This window comes from Bombyx mori, chromosome 3, assembly GCF_030269925.1.
Source record: "Bombyx mori chromosome 3, ASM3026992v2".
In the NCBI taxonomy this organism is placed as follows: Eukaryota; Metazoa; Arthropoda; class Insecta; order Lepidoptera; family Bombycidae; genus Bombyx; species Bombyx mori.
In genome coordinates, this window is record NC_085109.1 from 4,407,375 (window position 1) to 4,425,842 (window position 18,468).

At 42.5% G+C, this 18,468-nt stretch overlaps 1 protein-coding gene across 1 annotated transcript; it reads right to left on the reverse strand.

Moving 5' to 3' along the window:
• Window positions 1-552: 552 nt before the first annotated feature.
• LOC119630714 (uncharacterized) lies at window positions 553-15,402 on the reverse strand. The gene is made up of 5 exons (XM_038021075.2): window positions 13,829-15,402; window positions 13,021-13,774; window positions 8,727-8,860; window positions 871-938; window positions 553-653 (listed from the first exon to the last, which is right to left on the reverse strand). The coding sequence occupies exons 1-5, from the start codon at window positions 15,400-15,402 to the stop codon at window positions 553-555; spliced, it is 2,631 nt and encodes an 876-aa protein (XP_037877003.2).
• Between the last annotated feature and the right edge of the window lie 3,066 nt (window positions 15,403-18,468).

The following is an 18,468-nucleotide window of genomic DNA, read 5'->3' on the forward strand; positions in this document are numbered from 1 at the left end:
AACGAATCTTTTGGTTATATTAAAAATTTTCAGTATGTTAAAAATTTGAATTGGCGCGTAACTGCAACGATGCAACGCAATATCTGCAACACGGTCTTCTTTAAGCGTCCACTCCATATTTAAAAATGAGTAAAATTCTAAAAGTATACATTTTTATTTTCATGAACAATTCGAAATTCGAATTCAATAAACTTTTTTGTGGCCAGCATTCTAAAAGAAAAGTTTTTACTGTGTGACAATACTTATGACCTGACTAGTTACAATGTTCTTTTTTAATTTTAATTTCTTGAAAATATTCTTATATCTTTACTTAAACAAAAAAATGCAGATAATGTTACTTGATGACACAGACATACTTAATGGTACGAGAGAGAACAGTATTATATAATTTATTTCTTTAGTCACTCTTGAACTAATTTCGATGCTACTTGCTAATTCTCTGCAATGATGATCTGCTGCTGAATAGAAAACAATTTAAACACAGAATGAAACTATTTAAACTCATGAAAACATCTGGCTGTAAATAGACAGTTAAAAAAGAATGTAAAATATTTAGGGTATTAAATGAACAACATTATATAGTTCATAGTTATCTACATTAACGTTCTTGCCGACATTCAATGAACTATGGTAAATTGATTCATTCTCACCACCTTGAAACGTGACGTTATTATCATTTAAAACGAAAAGGAGTTTTAAATTTTGTATGTACGTTCAGACTTCAAGAGTTTAATAAACAGCTGGATGTTATGAATGTTTCAGAAAAGACGTTTCGGTGTCTTTAATCAAGAAGTCTCCTAAAGAGATAAGAATTTGAGCAGGTAGAGGCGCAGCTGCGAATGAAGCCTCGTAAAAATATATTAGACTTACCTTTTTGTGCAGCGATTGACGAAAACTTGAACACAAGCCGAAGAGATTGGGGGAAGTTATTCTCCCGTCTGAAACATGATGTAACCTAATACTTATTAATGTAAAGCTAGAGGGAAGCGTTTGATCAAAATTCAAAGTTTTTTCTGGCGGAAATACGGCCACAACTGGCTGTATTAACATTTTTTTTTAAATCATTATTTTTAAAACAAAATAATGGAAAATATAGGTATATTATTGTAAACTCTAGAGAATAAAATAACGTTTTATCAGCCTTATCAATAATTTTGAAAATTCCGGTTATTACTTTAAAACGACTAATAATGTGTAGTTTCAATGAAATCCTTTCAGCATCTATTACAAAATAATTGAGTGAATATTTACGTTCTTTTCCTGTTCCTTTACTATACATCAATCCTACTAGACGGCAATAAATTTAAAGGAAACGAATAATTCCGATATACCTACATCGCCTTTAAAAGAATATTTTATGTAAAAAATAATTTTACCTTTGTTCATTACAAGATAACAATCAAAACCCGAACACAAAAGCGAAACGAATATTACAAGGGTAACTTTGAGTAAAGGCGTCATGCTTAAAGTTCTTGACAAGCGCAGATTGAGTAATGACAAAAAGTCTGTTGAGCTACGCTTAAAATTATCGTCGGACAGTTTACGACACAAAAATGAATCGCAATAAGACAGCTATATGTGGATATAGGATAATTTTTGGAACGAAGTTCCTTATGGGACGATGCAGAGGGGTACCCTAACCGGGAAAAAACATCCGTAACGTAAGATTTTTATTATTTATGTATAGTCTTAGTATGATGGCTATACAGTGTGTAATGTATAGTCTACGTGATAACGGTTATTATTATTATTCATATAAATAGCTGTTTCTGTGTATATTATTATTATATATTTTTTATAAATCGTTGTGAATAAAATGAAGTGGATAACTTTGTAAAGTAGTTCTTTTTTATTTTTATCAATAAAAATATCATAATAGAAAATATATACCCGAATAATTATTTTCTCTATACCTCGAATAGAACTTAAAATTAATATTTTTATAATAAGGAACTTCGTTCCTATTCGGTGTACCACGACACCACAAATCTTTTTTTTAATTTGTGGATAGGTAAATCAGTTTAAAGCCGACCAGGTATTCAAAGCCTGTGAGATTAAAGTCAGTTGTATAGCAATGTCTGGCCCTTCAAATCCGAATGCTTGACTGCTTTTCAATAGAATAGGCAGCATGGTACACTACAAATCTGTAGTGGCTCACAAAAGGCTCTATAACTAGTAAATGCTGGTTTACGCAGTATTCTGGTGTGCAGAAAGCCCCCGTTCTAGCAATACGCTTTGAAATTAGATTTCATGCTAATGCGCACTACTAATAGGTATTAGTTTCTGCCTTGCAATGTGGATTGTAGATTAATTGTACATAATATTAAGTCTTCGACTACATTTATAGGTTTAGATTTACATTACTGAGATGTACATAATAAAAAAGAAATATTAAATAAAAATTAAAACCTTCACACACTGTTTTATTAAATTTTGTTCTCGGCTTTAACACAGGTTTTCCCTTGGGAAATATGGACTTTGATGTTCACTGACATTTCGATGGTCATCACTAGGGACCGAAACATTATTTTGACATCGTCGTATCCTATAAATGAACGCTAGATGAAAGTAGACTGTTGAACAGAAAAATGCAAACCGATTTTTACCTTAAGTAACTTTTGAGAGATAATAATTTTTATATTATCCATATTGTTCTTGTAAGAACTAAGGTATTATACAAAAAATATATAGCATTGTTTAAGAGCCTTTGGATTTTCCGTGAAGTCTATACCTTGTTATCTATGTGTTTCATGGCTGTAAATGTGATAGTCTCGACGAATACGGCCAGTTTCCGGAGACCCTCGCCGCTTAATCAACAGTACTTTGATTGGCAGTTACAAGTGACTTTAGAGGTCTGGATAAACTGGTGATATGAGTTTCGAAGGGAGCTGTTTCGCAACAGGCTGTCACGCACTTACGTGATTACTCATAATGCTGTTTTTCTTTATGGCTTGAAATTACTTGCAAATGGGCCGCGTAAATTGTAATATCCGTTTTGACAGTGGCATGGTACGGAAAATGGTATTATTCAGAGGAAATTTAAAACACACCAAGAAATAGAAGAAAAGAAAGATGTATTTTTAATTTATCAATTTTAAATAATGCATCCAGTGTCCTTCGAATATTTGTTTTTTTTTATGAGATTTTATGACCTGGTAACTAAGACCTTTAGGTCATGTCTTATTTTAATTTATATTCTTATTTTTATGAAATATGTTAATATGGAGTAAAATGAAATAAAATGAATATGATTAATTTGATACATTAATTAACTGGGATGAAATTAAATGAAATGAGATGAGATAATATGGGATGAAATATAATCTCAGTAAAATGGTGGTTATTTACTGACAATTTTTCAGTGGACTTTTTGGAGGATCCCGAGTAGTTACGTCCAGCGGCTTTGTTTCATTTTCCCACATTTGTGCACTTTTACAGATATTAAATAATTAATAAACCATCGTTATTACACATTTAAACCTGAAGAAACACTACATAGGTAGTCCCCTGAAGTACAAAGACAACACGAACTCTTACCTAATTTGGTGCTCTCATAATATAATCAAAATTTAAGAATATTACGTAATTCGAATGGCGATTAGTTGAGAACTTTTTTTTATTTAGCGCTACATATTGTGCGGGTAGAAACGAACTACCATATTACAAGTTCATAAATTAATATTATTTTTCGCGCCTTCAAGAATGATTCATTGGATGCCACAGTAGGGACGTCACTAGCGGATAAATTCCAAATTCAAAACTGTTCGGGAAAAAAGGCGCTCTATTCCAGACTCTATTTACCTTTCTGTAAGCATAAAACACGTTTATTTTAACTTTATTTACAAAATGTTATTGTTAAAACTAGGTTTGTTTATGATTATAGTCTAGAATGTTCTTCGAGTTTTTCAAATTTCGAACTAATTTGATAAAGCTATTAGTATTCTATGACATTTCGAGGCTTTTTCGGCTGCTGAAAATGTACGGACGAATATATTTGGAGGCTTATACACGCTATGAATAAATACATTAATTATAGATTTTCATTCTGATGCAATTGCTTAACGTGCAAGTAAGACAAACTTTGTTACGATTTATGTGCTCGACTGTATTATTAAGCTGTTATTGAATTTCGCCCAAGTGTCGAATTTTGGTATATTAATACGAAGATTCTGGCCTCGAAGCGTTGATGCGTAAGTAAGTAGTAACAAAGCGATTCCGAGAAAATGGATGCATCATTGCTAGGTCGAAATAGGGTAGGCGGCAATCTTTCGAGTTAGAAAGCGATTTCTCGACTATTCTTTTTGGAACGAAGTTCCTTATGGGACGATGCGGAGGTGTAGCCTAACCGGGAAAAAACGTCCGTAACGTAAGATTTTTATTAGTAATGCACACAGTGTACGACTTAACTTTGTAATGACGTACAAAAAATAACATATTTTTTTATCATTCATTGACCACGATCTCAGAGCGTTCGTTTGCGCAATACAGTAATTCTTATGCAAACAACCGGGAATGAAGTGTACCACAATAAGTTCGGACGTTACTGAATGACCGTGGGTTGTTGCGAAACCTCTAGTTTTATTTTCTTTATACCTCGAATAAAACTTTAAATTAATATTTTTATAATAAGGAACTTCGTTCCTATCCGGTATCCCACGACACCACACATCTTTTTTTTTATTACTCTTGTAGGCAGACGAGTATATGGCCCACCTGATGATGAATGGTTACCGTCGCCCATGGACTTCGGCAATGCCAGGGGCAGAGCCAGGCCGCTGACCATCTACCTATTCATAACCGTATTTCGTTCGCACATCTTTGCTAGTGGCTACCATCATTTCTTTTCCGCTGCGAAACAGTCATCATGGGCTTCGTGCTGTTTTAGAAAATGGCGGCATGTCTAGTGACGTCAGTCTTCATCTAAGGATAAGACGTCTACTGCACTAGTATCGAGCTTGCGACTATGCAGGTGTTCAAATCCCTCAGTCGGTTTCCAAATAAAATACGCACAACATCTTCAAGAATGACACGACGAAGCAAGAACATCGTGTATGTAAGAATGAAACTTGCAAAGATTATAAATTACATAAATACTGGCGTTAGAACATATTGTAAAACTACCCTGTTTGTTTCTGCCGTGAATCAGGCATGCGTTCTGACTTGAAGGGTGAGACAGCCGTTCAGACTTAGACTTTAGACCATATGATGATTGATCTCGGGGCATGATTTACACCTTTTTTTATTGCTTAAATGGGTGGACGAGCTCATGGTCCACCTGGTGTTAAGTGGTTACCGGAGCTCATGGACATCTACAACGTAAATTCCGCCACACACCTCGAGACATGAGTTCTAAGATCTCACTTTTAACAGTACAACAGCTGCTCCGCCTTTCACATCGAAACCTTCGCGGCAAGAATAGGTAGATTGGTGGTTTCCTACCCATATAGACTCACAAAACGTGCTACCACCAGTAACTACACAAATTATAATTTTGCGGGTTTCATTTTTTTTATTACCCGATGTTATTCCTTCACCGTGGGAGTCAATCGTGAAAATTTGTCAAGTACGTGTTTCATTGGAAAAATTTGTACCTGTCGGCGGGATTCGAACACCGATGCATCGCTACATACGAATGCACCGGACGTCTTATCCTTTAGGCCACGACGACTTCAACACGACTGGTTAAAAAGAAACTGTTTATCCAATAAAGTATTTGATTTTGAGAGAAAATGTTGATTGGAAAATACACTAAAATCACAACATTAACATGCGCTGCCGGTTTAAATTCATGATTCTGCCGTCCTAAATTAGTCTGGTAAAAAAATAAATGCATTGCAATTGGATGGATGGTTAATCTGTTATATTTCTCGTAACTGTCCAAACAGAACGAAATACGATTAAGTCTTGATTGCTCTAGACGATTTGAAGCACTTAGATTGACTATTCAGATAATAACAGTAACGTTCACTTAGTTCGCATTGGGGTTAAAAGCTTTAACTCGAGGCTAACGAATTTAGAATGAATTTTAGAAAACATTATTCTCTTTCGCTCTCTTTGTATTCGTAATATGTTGGACCGAGATAGGTATATATCTAAAATTATGACCACAATTTTCGCTTTTGCTGCGAACGTTACTCACTTACTTAGCTGCTTGAGATGGCGTAAATTTTGGTCGAGTGGCGGCTGAATTCTCTTCAGAATGCCAGACATTGTCCCGAGTAAGGGATAATTGGATTAGAATACATAATGCCTAGACTAATATAAGTTATAGTTCATATGGTTGAGCGAACTTTGAGAAATGCTGTTTGCTTGAAGCTAAATTAATCAAAATAGATCAATAATAAGGGAATCTTTTCCGAGGAAATTTTTTTACGACACATTTTGTACGGGGTTTGTCAAAGAAATTTGACCATATCAGTATTGATTTTTATTTAAGTTTAGTTAGTCGATAACATCATATTATTTAAACTAGTATTAAGATTAGATAATTTATCTAGTTTATTAATTGTTAATCAATTTATAAAGTTTAAAAGACACATTAAGAATATAATTTTTTACTTTCATTTGTTTTATTTCGGCTTAAATGCTTGAAATTTAGTTTGTGATTTAAAACTTAATTACTGGTGGTTCTTAATCCAGTTTGGCTGGTGCGAAAGTCGCTGTGGCGTAAAGGATCAGACGCCTGACGTACTGATAACGAGTACTACGTACGTAAATATGTACTAAAGAGATGTTTACGAACTAATTCCACGGTAAGGAGTGACTTAGTGTAATAAAAATTAAATTGAGATCAATTGAGACAAAGAACTCAAGTCTCAAGGTAGGTGGCAGCAGTTAATGTTGTGCTGTCGGTGATCTCCGATAACCATTTAATATCTGATGGACCGTAATTTGTTCACCCATTAATTAGCCATTAAGCAGGCCGAATGCAGGCAACATTGAAGGAAGCTAGTGCAAAAACTGGACCAAGGTGGTCACGACCCTCAGTAATGAGGAAACGACAAAGGAGAAGAAGAATTAATGCAATAAAAAAACGCTGGGTCAGTTGAGTGTAAGCAATTATAATTCTCCTTGATATGACCAGCGTCTACATGCATTATGGTACTACTAGTAAATCGCTTTTAGCTATTCATTTTACAAAGTTTACCTTTGGCTAAACCTTCAAACGTTTGAGTGCTCTTACTTATTACTATCGAATGTTTGGCTCGTATTGGAAGACGATGATTAATGATCTATCCGACCGTGACGATGCTCAATAGTTAACTAACAGACTAACTAATAAGGTTCAGGTCGAATTCGTGAGTTTCTTTGTGACTACTAATTAATTTGTGCACGATCTATCGGAATTAGTTAATACGCTTTTATTTGTTTCTGTTACATTTATTTAAACGAATATATCTTTCAGTCTACCTAATGTTTTAAAGATATTTCCTAATATTTCAGATGACGTTAACGTCTCTCTGCTTTTTTTAATTGTTTTTGAATGTAAATTGTGTTTTGGTGTACAATAAAGTGTATTCTCTCTCTCTCTCTCTCTCTCTCTCAATCAGATAGACTGCTTGTTGGCTTCTCTGCTTTCGAAGGATTTTTGTAAAAATAAAACGAATAACGCGATATTAAACAATTTTGATAAAAGAGCAGAGTAGAGATAATTTGTTGAATGTATTAACATTGGTTCAGTTATTTTAAACGCGTGTACGATAAAATCCCGCGACCCTTATTTCAGCGGAAGGAAGGGCTGACAAAAGGGGTCGTTTGTTGCCTTTTCGGAATAATTTTATGTATAGCGAAGTTCCTATAAACATCCACTAGTTTTCTTTAGTTATCTGTGTTATAATAAAAGTTTCATAAATGAGGCAAAAAGTGAAAAGCTATTTTTAATTTAAATTATGCCTCAAAGACTCCACAGTAATTAGAACATGAATTGCATAACTGTTTGATTCGTAACATAAACGGTATCTTTAATTGTATAAGTGAATCAATATAACAGTAAGTTAGTTAAGTAAGTCCTTAACAAAAATGATGAAGTCATGAAGGGCAGTTCGGTAGTTTTCCTTGTCATTGTAATTATACCTTCTTTTTTTTCGAACCGCACCTCGAATGAGGCCTGGGGATGCAGATGATGGGAGCAGGGTTCAAGTAAAATTTTCACCAATTATTCCCCAAACAACTCACAAACAACAACTACCACACAGTGCGTGGGCCAGGGAATGGGTTATACAAGGTACTTTGCAAAACCCAGTCGTGGCCAATATTCCACAGGACAGGGCCAAGTACCGACTCCTGTGGAACTTCGCGGTCGACCGGAGAGTTGAGCACCACATACGACCGAACTGTGCTAGATAGGACCTGATCAGTTGGCGGCGGACGCGGGAACGCCATGATAGTCGAGCGACTTTGCGATCACTGACCAGGGCTAATTGTTGAAAATGTTTACATGGCTAAAGTTACAGCTTCGTCAGAGAGTGCACGCACGGGCATGATCGTATCGATGGTAGAGCGGCCCACTCTGAAGTCCTCCTGTTCCGCCGATGGGTTGGAACCGGGTCGGAATCGGGTCAGGTACCGGACGAATAGGGCGGCGACGACACGCTCCACTAATTTTCGGCCTCGTCAAGCAATACGATATGGCAGTGTCCATCCTTGCTTAGTAGAACGAGTCTGCCCGTCTTCCCCTGCGTCGAACACCGTCCGACTGGAAGCAGGCTTCGAAAAGTCACACAAACCGATCCGCCAGAACACCGAAAGCTAAATCCCAGACCCGGCCTTGAGCACCGTCAGAGCTGAGGGTCGCGTCGTTCCTCCTCATATTTGACACGGTAGCACGAATGTCCGCCCCCGAATTATTCGAAGGGGGCACCTGGGTAGGGAAATCGTCATGGTGATCTAGAATTTCGCTTTTTTTATTGCTTAGTTTGGTGGACGAGCTCACAGCCCACCTGAAGTTAAGCGGTTACTAGAGCGCGTAGACACCTACGACGTAAATGCCACCACTCATCTTGAGTTATGAGTTGTAATGTTTAAGTACGGCTGCTCCACCCTTCAAACCGAAACGCATTACTACTTCACGACAGAAATAAGCGGAGTAGTGGTGCCTATCCGTGCGGACTCACAAGAGGTCCTACCACCAGCTTCTTCCTATTGTACACTTGGGTTTTTACATTAGCTAATTTATTGTTAAAAGACGACACTCTACAAATATACTAAACAGAAGCTAGTTTAATGTTTTTCATTTTTTCACTTGTGGCTTTCGAAACTAAGCTAAGTCGCAGTTATGCGACATTGTAAAGATTGAGAGGTACTTTGTATATTCAGATATGTTTGTATGTACAGGAGGGGTTGGGTCAAGCCTTTCATATCTCACAATCTCATGATTGATTGATCAAGTCACTGAATTCGAGTGTGGTGAAAAAGGATTACTATAATAAGTAGAGTTCACATTAGTTACTACTAGTCAAGATTTAGCTTCATTTTATGTGTTACATTTCATTTTTATTTATTAACTGACAATTCTTTTGTAAAAATGAACTATAAACCTATTTAATCTTTTCTGATGATAACACTGAAATTCGTAAAGAGCTTAGTAGGTCAACAAATAAAAGAATGATTAATAAACAGATTAATTTAATGAGAGGTTTTTTTTCTTTATCTATTTATACGTAGATAATCCGGGCGTAGCCCCTTAGGCTACCGCCGAGTAAGTACAGAAAAAATCCAGTGTAGATACTATACTGTTAATGTTAAAAAAATATGCCAATATGTATAATTTATTAGTATAAATCTTCAAACGTTACGATGAAAGAAACGAATAAATCTAAAAAGGAGGTCCCAACAAAAGACAAGACGATCTAGAAACACAAGGATAATTTGAAGGGGTACTCAGATTACAGCCAATCATTAGAGGTAATGTTTGTCCAGTCTTAAGAACACTTTATTGTGGGTAAAATAACATCTTCATATATTTTGACCTCCGCGTTAAGCGTTCGTAAATAATTTTCTTAGTCATAGGCATAGTCTTAATTCTTAGACTTTGCAAATGCTGTTAGGTATATTTTTATGATGGTTATAGGTTACCAACAAAGAACTTTGCTTTCAACTTCGTACTTATCTTAATTACTTATATGAAACACAAATGCCGAAGATTCACAGTAATTTAAGTATTGAAATGTTTAAAATTTCATGGAAATCAGGTAGGTATTTTGGGAGGCTTAAACGACAGAGGAAAGATCTTCCACCGAGCGGGTCATATTTCTCGGTAGACCGACGGTCCTAATGTTGTTGTTCAGAATTTGTATATATGCAAGCTTATCTTGAAAATAACGTTAGCGAGATTCAGGCATCTCTCAAATATCTTGTGTTCTGTGATGGCTACCCGCCACAGTATCACCACCCTTCCTATTTCTGCAGTGAAGCAATATTGCCTGCGAAGAGTGGGGCTGGTGAGGTTTGAGGAGATGATTTAGCGGTGGGCAGAAGCTTCACTCTATTCCTGTCATTGCTAATGTCATGTGTGACGGTAATTACTCAAGATCAGTATGCTTAGTGTGAGTTTTTAACGTTCTCGATAGCGTAAAAGTTAACTCAAATTTGTACGGAGTTTTTTACTGGTGGTAGGACCTCTTGTGAGTCCGCACGGGTAGGTACCACCGCCCCACCTATTTCTGCCGTGAAGCAGTAATGCGTTTCGGTTTGAAGGGTGGGGCAGCCGTTGTGACTATACTGAGACCTTAGAACTATATCTCAAGGTGTGTGGCGCATTTACGTTGTAGATGTCTATGGGCTCCAGTAACCACTTAACATCAGGTGGGCTGTGAGCTCGTCCACACATCGAAGCAATAAAAAAATAAATAAAAAAGGTTGGAACGTTTGCCTACGTTTGCCGCTAGGAACGCTGTCCCAACTGCATCCGAATTTGAGTTAACTTTTACGCTATCGAGAACGTTAAAATAATCGAACTAAACACACAGGTGGGTTGTATACGCATCTGCTTTTAAAGACAAAACTACAAAAAAATTATCATGTTCCAGCTGCGACCCAACAGCAATCGCTAAGCATTACGTAACTTCCACTTGTAGCGTTCACACTGTGCGTTAACTAACTGATACCTACATCATGAAAAGCTTTTAAGCTCACCTCGTAAGTTCAAGTATGTATTCCTATTTATTTATTTTTGCTTACATGGATGACTCTTCGGGTGTTAAGTGGTTATAGGAGGCCATAGACATCCACAGTGTACCTCCACTCACCTTAAGACATGAGTTCTAATTCGCAGTTTTATAGTATTTAAAATATACTAGGTTTGAGTTATTCAGGTCATTGGTTTCTATTTTTAATATTTCACTGTTCGAATTAGCTATTTTAACAGTAATCTTCATTAGTGACAAAATATCTCACCTAGGGATGATTGGGAAGAATAAGTCATCGGGTTCATCTCTTTAGAGTTTTTTTGATGATTAGTCTCAATATTGATTAGTCAGGTTTAGTGTTTTTTTTAAGTGTGAATACTTTATATCCATGTAATCATTGAAGCTTTCCATTACGTCAGGTAACAGTTTGAAAAACTCACACAGAGTAAGTATCTTGAATAGATTTCCCCTTACAAAAAAGTTCATCTACCTTCGATATTGAACAAAAACATACCATCCCAGTTTAATAAATTGAAAAAAAAAAACTGTACAGTCAAATTTTACAACAAAGAGCTCCAAAAACGTATTCAAAAAATCATATCTGTTCATAGCAATAAATTATTTGCTTTGTTTCAAATCTCGTAAAAGTACCCGGATACAATTTATGCTTCTGAATGCACGATTTTGTCTGTCTTTGTTGAACAAGAAACAGGCGAGAGAGCTGTAAGACTAGTTATTTAGGACCATTCGGGTTTGTTTAGACTACGCGCTTAGTTTAAGGGTTAAATTATTTGGACATATTTCAGTACGTGTTTGCTGATTTTTGTTTATTTTGTTTATGTTGGGTACGCAGCACGTCACCCGTGTCGATAAGGCGAGTGACGCCAACCCAGGTTGGACGGGTTTATGAATCTTATAAGATTTCTTGAAATCCTATAAGACGCCGGATGCCCGTCTCGTGGCGATTATTCGTGTCGATCTGAAGCAGTCGATGTAGGGTCCTGAGGTGTACGATATCGTACAAGCTCACTCGAAATTAAAACTCAAAACTTTACTAATTAACGTAAACCGAGCCGACCGATCTGTCAATACAACCGAATTCAATAACCGACGATCTTTTCAATGGTCTTCGAGTCTTCAATAAATATCTTCGAGGCGCTGATGTCTTTACTCGTGCTTTTTTTATGTAATCTTCGTTCGGAGGGTCGGCGGCCGGCGGTTGGCAGGTAGTCGGTCGAGGGTCGGTCGGTAGGTCGGCAGGTAGTCGGTCGAGGGTCGGTCGGTAGGTCGGCAGGTACCTGACAACGTCGCAGGGTCGCTTAACTACCTCGGAATGTTACCCTACAGAGATCTCGTGTAAAATACGGCTCTCGTCGAGATCATTTTCACTATGATCGGCTCGGTTTATTCGTTATATCTATTTATTTAATAAATGTATATACTAATGCCTTATACTTAACTATTCTATGTTGTAATCCCTATCGATACATATAACTTATTCTATGCTTAATCTATATGACGCGCCCGTATAAACAAAATACCCGGTCCTGAACACAGATAAATGCTGTTTGTTACATCGTTTCGGGACGCGGGCCGGGCGCGTGTTCATTTAAGTTAATATGCTAATCTTAAAACTATCGGGAATAATAAAGCAAAAGTGTATACTATTTATTTCAAAGCAACTTACGTTCTATTCTTAATAAAATCTATGTGCACGTTATCAATATCCTTATCTATCTATATGCACTCTATATAATTTATCTATTTGTTATTTATCTATTTGTTATAACTCTATGTCTATGTACGTATCTATATAAATCTATTATTCTATTCTATATTCTATTATATTCTTCAACTTATTCTATAATTATGGGGCGACGCCGCTGTCGCCAACATCCTCCCCCTCGTGCGTAGCACCGACTCCTTGTCGTGGCGACTCTATGGGCGTGGGCTCGTCGCTCGTTGCAGGCACCAGTAGGATCATCTTGGAGGCAGGTCTCTTAAGCAAACCGCCGCTCGTTCTGACGTCGACGGTTCGTACACGGTTGTCGGGACCTGGGTAGGTGTGGACAACTTGCCCGCGCGGCCATGTGTTGCGTGGCAGCGTGGAGTCCACTATGAGGACGGTATCCCCACACTGCAAGTCCTCGCCAGCTGCTCTCCCGTCGATCTTCCTGGGCAGCAGCGTGGGCAGGTATTCCTTGACCCACCTACTCCAGAAGTGGTCTGCCATACGCTGCGCCACTCTCCATGTCCTTTTGCCGGTCAGGTCTTCGTCTCTGTAGTCGCCGATGCTCGGAGCTCCGCAGGACCTCCCTATGAGAAAGTGGTTCGGCGTGAGTGCTTCTAACTCCCAACTCTCTTCCCTAGCGACGAGCGGTCGCGAGTTGATGACGTGCTCTGCCTCCAACAGAAGAGTGTGCAGAACTTCTTCCCTCGGGTGTCTTTCCTTCAGTGTGACCGCCAGCGCGGTCTTCACGGACCGCACCAAGCGTTCCCACGCGCCTCCCATATTCGGCGCTCCTGGCGGGATGAACTTCCATTTTATGTTCATCTGAGCGGCCCGTGACACGACGTCTGTTTCCCTCGCGTTCTCGATCGCCTGCTTGAGCTCCTTGTTAGCGCCGACGAAGTTAGTCCCATTGTCGCTGTAAATGACTTAGGGCGTTCCTCGCCGGGCGGCCATCCTGCGCAGCGCTAACAGCATTGAGTCTGCCGTCAGTGACGCTGCTAGCTCCATGTGAACTGCTCTCGTGGTGAGGCATGTGAACAGCACGCCCCACCTCTTCTCGTGACGTCGTCCTACAGTCACCGTCATCGGCCCGAAGTAATCGACGGCAGCACAGGTGAACGGCGGCTCTCCATGTCGTAGCCGCTCTATCGGCAGGTTTCCGGTGGGCGGTAGGCGTGGTGTACTCCGATAGACCTTGCACCACTGGCATCGGACGGCCGTCGCTCGAATGATCGATCTTAGACCTAGGATCCAGTAGCGCTGCCGCACCTCGTTCATCACCGTTGCGTGGTTACCGTGCTGGAACGCCTCGTGATAGTGTTTGATCAATAATCTCGCTATCACGTGCTTTCCGTCCAGCACGATCGGTCGCTTGCAGCCTGCATCTATGTATTGCGCTGCGTCGATACGTCCGCGAAGGCGCAACAGGCCATCTTCGATCACGACGTCGAGCCGTCGCAACTTGGGGTGACGTTCGGGATCTTTTTCACCGAAGCTCTCTCCTTGGCTGCTTCTCAGTAGGATCTTCTCCGCCTTCTTCAAGTGGGGCGGATCGAGCGGCAGCCACGCTTCTGTAGGTGCTTCTGGAGTCCTTATCTTCCATGTTGATCGGGGCTGCTTCGCTCGCGTCGTCCTCCACGTGGGATCTTGCTGCTCCAATTGTCTGGACACGCAGGCGCTCTCCTTCCGGGGTCGACACAGCTCGATAAATTGGAGGACCCTGGCTGTTGCTCTCAATAACTTGACCCAGCTCGAGAATCTGTGCGGATCGGGCGTGGGTCTAGCGTCAGCGGTCCTCGCAGTGGCGACCAGGAAGGCCTCTTTCTCTTCTCCAGACGGTTCTTGCTTGAATGTTCGCGGCTTGGGCCAGCGCGATTCATCCCACGTCAGGAACTCGGGTCCATTAAACCACCGATGCGTGTGGTCGAAATCCGCCGGCGCCTCCCTAGTTGCGTCGTCTGCTGGGTTTTGCGAGCCAGGCACCCATCGCCATTCTTGGGGCTTCGTTGACTCTTCTATCTCGGCGAGTCGGTGCGCAACGAAAGGTTTGAACGTGCGTGGGTCGGTCTTTATCCATGTCAGAACTGTACTGGAGTCAGTCCAGTACGTCCTTCTGCCGACCGCGATGTCCAATTCGTTCGCTATCGCCTGCGCCATCCTTGTCCCCAGCAGTGCAGCTTGCAGCTCCAGCCTTGGGATAGAGACTGGTCTCAGTGGGGTCACCCTGGCTTTCCCTGCTAGAAGCGTGACGCGGTAGGTGCTCTCGTCTGTCTTTTGACGCCAATAGACTGTACACGCGTAGGCCTTCTCGCTGGCGTCGGTGAACGTGTGCAGCTCCCCCTCAGTGCTGCAGCACGAGAAGCACCTTGCTATTCGGAGGCCTTGCAACATGCGAAGGTTCTCCATATAGCGTTTCCACGCCACCTCGTCCTTTTCCAGGATGACATCGTCCCAGTCGATCCCGCTCCGCCAAATGCTCTGAATGAGCGCTTTCCCTTCTATTAGCACGGGTGATGCCAGCCCCATAGGGTCGAAGGTTGACATTACCGCGCTAGTCACTTCTCGTTTGGTCGGGGTTCGTGCTTCTACATCCTTTGGGTCTCGAGGATGTGTCCGGAATCCCATCTCGTCCGACTCGTAGAACCACCGCAGGCCCAGGGTTTTTTTTTTCCTTTGACCCCAGCTCTATGTCTCCTGGGGTCGCACCACCTGCGAGGCTCGCCAAGACGCCGCGCCTATTCGATGCCCAGCCTCTGAGCTCGAATTTCGCTCCACGGTGGACGACATCCACTTCGCTGGCTATGGTTATAGCCTCTTCTTCCGTCTCGAAGCTCTGCAGGTAGTCGTCCATGTAGTGGTTTCTTTCTATTGCCCGCGCGGCTTCTGGATATTGATATCTGTACTCGTCAGCATTCTTATTTTTCACGAACAACGCCGCGCTCGGTGAACAGGCTGCTCCGAATATGACTGACGTCATTCTATACTCTTTGGAGCGGCCTCGCGTCGATCTTCTCTATAGAGGAATCTTGGGCTGTCGCGGTCCACGTCCCTGATCCTTATCTGCAGGAACCTCTCCTTGGTGTCCGCGACAACCACGACGAGCCTTTTCCGGAACCGCAACAACGCTTCGAACAGGGATTGTAGGTCCGAGCTTCGAAGCGGCCGTCCTCGCGTCTCCGACCTCTGTCGTCCTCCTTCTCCAAGATGTCAAACGCCTTCGCCTCCATATCCGTGCTCGGACGCTTGGGTGGGACTCTATCGTGAAGTGCTCCTTCACCAGTCTGTCCAAAGCCTCTTCGTGCGTCGATACATGGGCGCAGGTGAGGAAGTTGACCTCTTTTGCATTGCTGTTGTCGAGGCCGTGTAGCACCCATCCCAATTGGGTGAATGAGGCTACCGGCTGGTTCCTCCTGCCCCTGCGCGTCCTTCTGGCGGCGATGAGTCCCCAGTTGTCCTGCCCAATCAATAGTTTGGGGGATTGTTCTTCGTAATATAACTGGTCCGCCAGGCTCCTCAGGTGCGCGTAGCCTTCGATGGTCTCTCTTTTCAGTCGCTGGGGTGCAAGGCTCATGTCATCCATGGTGCGCGCTCCGACGATCGTCCTCTGCTGTCGTTGGTGAAGCCCTCGAACTCGGATGTTAAGCTTCATCGAGTCCTTCTTCGTTAGGGTCTTCCCGCCCACGGTCTCGAGGCGGAGCGACTCCTTGGGTCCCCTCAGGCCGATCTGCTTCGCCACGCTCGAGTCCAGGAGAGTTACCGTGGAGCCTTCGTCCAGCAGGGCCAGCACCGTCGTCGATCCCGATGGCCCGTACACTTCAACGGGCACCATCTTCAAGTACGCCCTGCTGATCCGTGTGCAGTTGATGGGAAGTCGCACGTTGTTCGCGATTTCCCTGTTCTCTGCTGGCTCTGTCTCCGACTTCTCGTTGTGTAGCGAGTGGTGATGCCAGCGCTTGCACGTGTGGCATGGCGGTCGTTGACACGATTGCTTCCGGTGCTTACCGTCGAGGCATTTGTAACATAGGCGCGACTCCTTTGCCATTCTCCATCGTTCCTGCACCGTGGCTCTCTCGTACCTCGGACAATCATACAGCGGGTGTCCTTCCTTACACTGCGGGCACGCCGGCTTGTCTATTATTACTCTGTCCGAAGTTGCGCGCTCGGTGCAGTCGGTTGTGGCGTGCGTCGCCTGTCGCCTCGATGGTTGTCTTTTTGTTGCCACCTCGGCTACGGCATGTGGCCCGCACCGGTCCGCCATCTTGTTCAGGAAGCCGCACATCGTGTTGAGGTCCGGGTCTCCTTCAGTTTTTTCGATAATGTGATCGTACCACCGGAACCTCAGGATGGTCGGCATCTTGTCGACGATGCTCTTCAGCAGTTCGGGCGACATTAAATATTGGGGTTTCCGCAGCCCCCTGATCGCTGCGACGGTATTGTTAACATTGCTCGCCAGTGAGCAAATGTCGTAGGCGGAGTCGCTTATAGTCGGAAGTCTTCGTATGCGATCTAGCTCCGCTAAGACTAAAGCGTCCGCCCTTCCATAGCACCGCCGCAGTGATTCCATTACTTCCTCCGGTGTGCTCTCGGAGTACAGCTGGCTGCGGACTCCTTCCCTGGCTTGGCCCTTCAGCGCTCTTCTCAGCCGCGCCATGTTTTGAGCGCTTGAGAAGAGTGGAGCGGTATCCTCGTAGACGGCCTTGAAGGCCACCCACTCCCTGCAGTCGCCTTCGAACGTCGGCAACTGGTGCATGTAGTCGGGTTGTGGTGGCAGCTCCTTGGTCGTCGCGCTCCTCACCGCTTCCACTATCGCCTTAGCCAGGTCCCTGTTGCTGCACTCTTCCATGTTGGCCTTGCTGACGGGGCAGTTCTCGATGTGCTCGCCTGCGGGCTCCTTGTCCATACTGCCCACCGACGTCTGGACCCAGGCCCTGATCTGATCATCCCGGTCCTTTGGCTCTTCTATAATGGAATCATCGTCGTCTTCGTTTTCAGCCTGTATCAATTCCAGGCGGAGTCTGGCGGCTATAGTGGCTGCTTGTGCTTCTATCAATTCTTTTTCCGCCAGCTCCGCTCTCGCTGCCAGTTCCTTACGTCGTAGCGATTTCTTCGACGCGGGTCTATTTTCACCACGTGTCCGCGTCGTTGTCTCTTCAAGTTTTGTGTTCTGGGTCGTACCGGTCGCGGAGCTCTCGTATGTTTCGTACGACGTCGCTTCTGTTGCCTCCGGACTGGATTCTTGAACCGCAGATTCGAGTGGCTGTTCCCTCGATGATCCCTTGTTGCTCCTGGTGATCGGCATCGTTGAATAACCGCTGTATCCGGCTCGAAGGACCAGCTGTTGGGTACGCAGCACGTCACCCGTGTCGATAAGGCGAGTGACGCCAACCCAGGTTGGACGGGTTTATGAATCTTATAAGATTTCTTGAAATCCTATAAGACGCCGGATGCCCGTCTCGTGGCGATTATTCGTGTCGATCTGAAGCAGTCGATGTAGGGTCCTGAGGTGTACGATATCGTACAAGCTCACTCGAAATTAAAACTCAAAACTTTACTAATTAACGTAAACCGAGCCGACCGATCTGTCAATACAACCGAATTCAATAACCGACG

What these genes read in the sequence shown, in the direction of transcription:
- LOC119630714 (XM_038021075.2), bottom strand. Translation starts at nt 15,402, where the DNA reads ATGTCAACCTTCGACCCTATGGGGCTGGCATCACCCGTGCTAATAGAA. An exon ending in CTGACGGCAGACTCAATGCT is followed by an intron (nt 13,775 to 13,828) that starts GTTAGCGCTGCG and finishes AGTCATTTACAG; the next exon opens with CGACAATGGGACTAACTTCG. An exon ending in CTACGCACGAGGGGGAGGAT is followed by an intron (nt 8,861 to 13,020) that starts GTTGGCGACAGC and finishes TTCCCTACCCAG; the next exon opens with GTGCCCCCTTCGAATAATTC.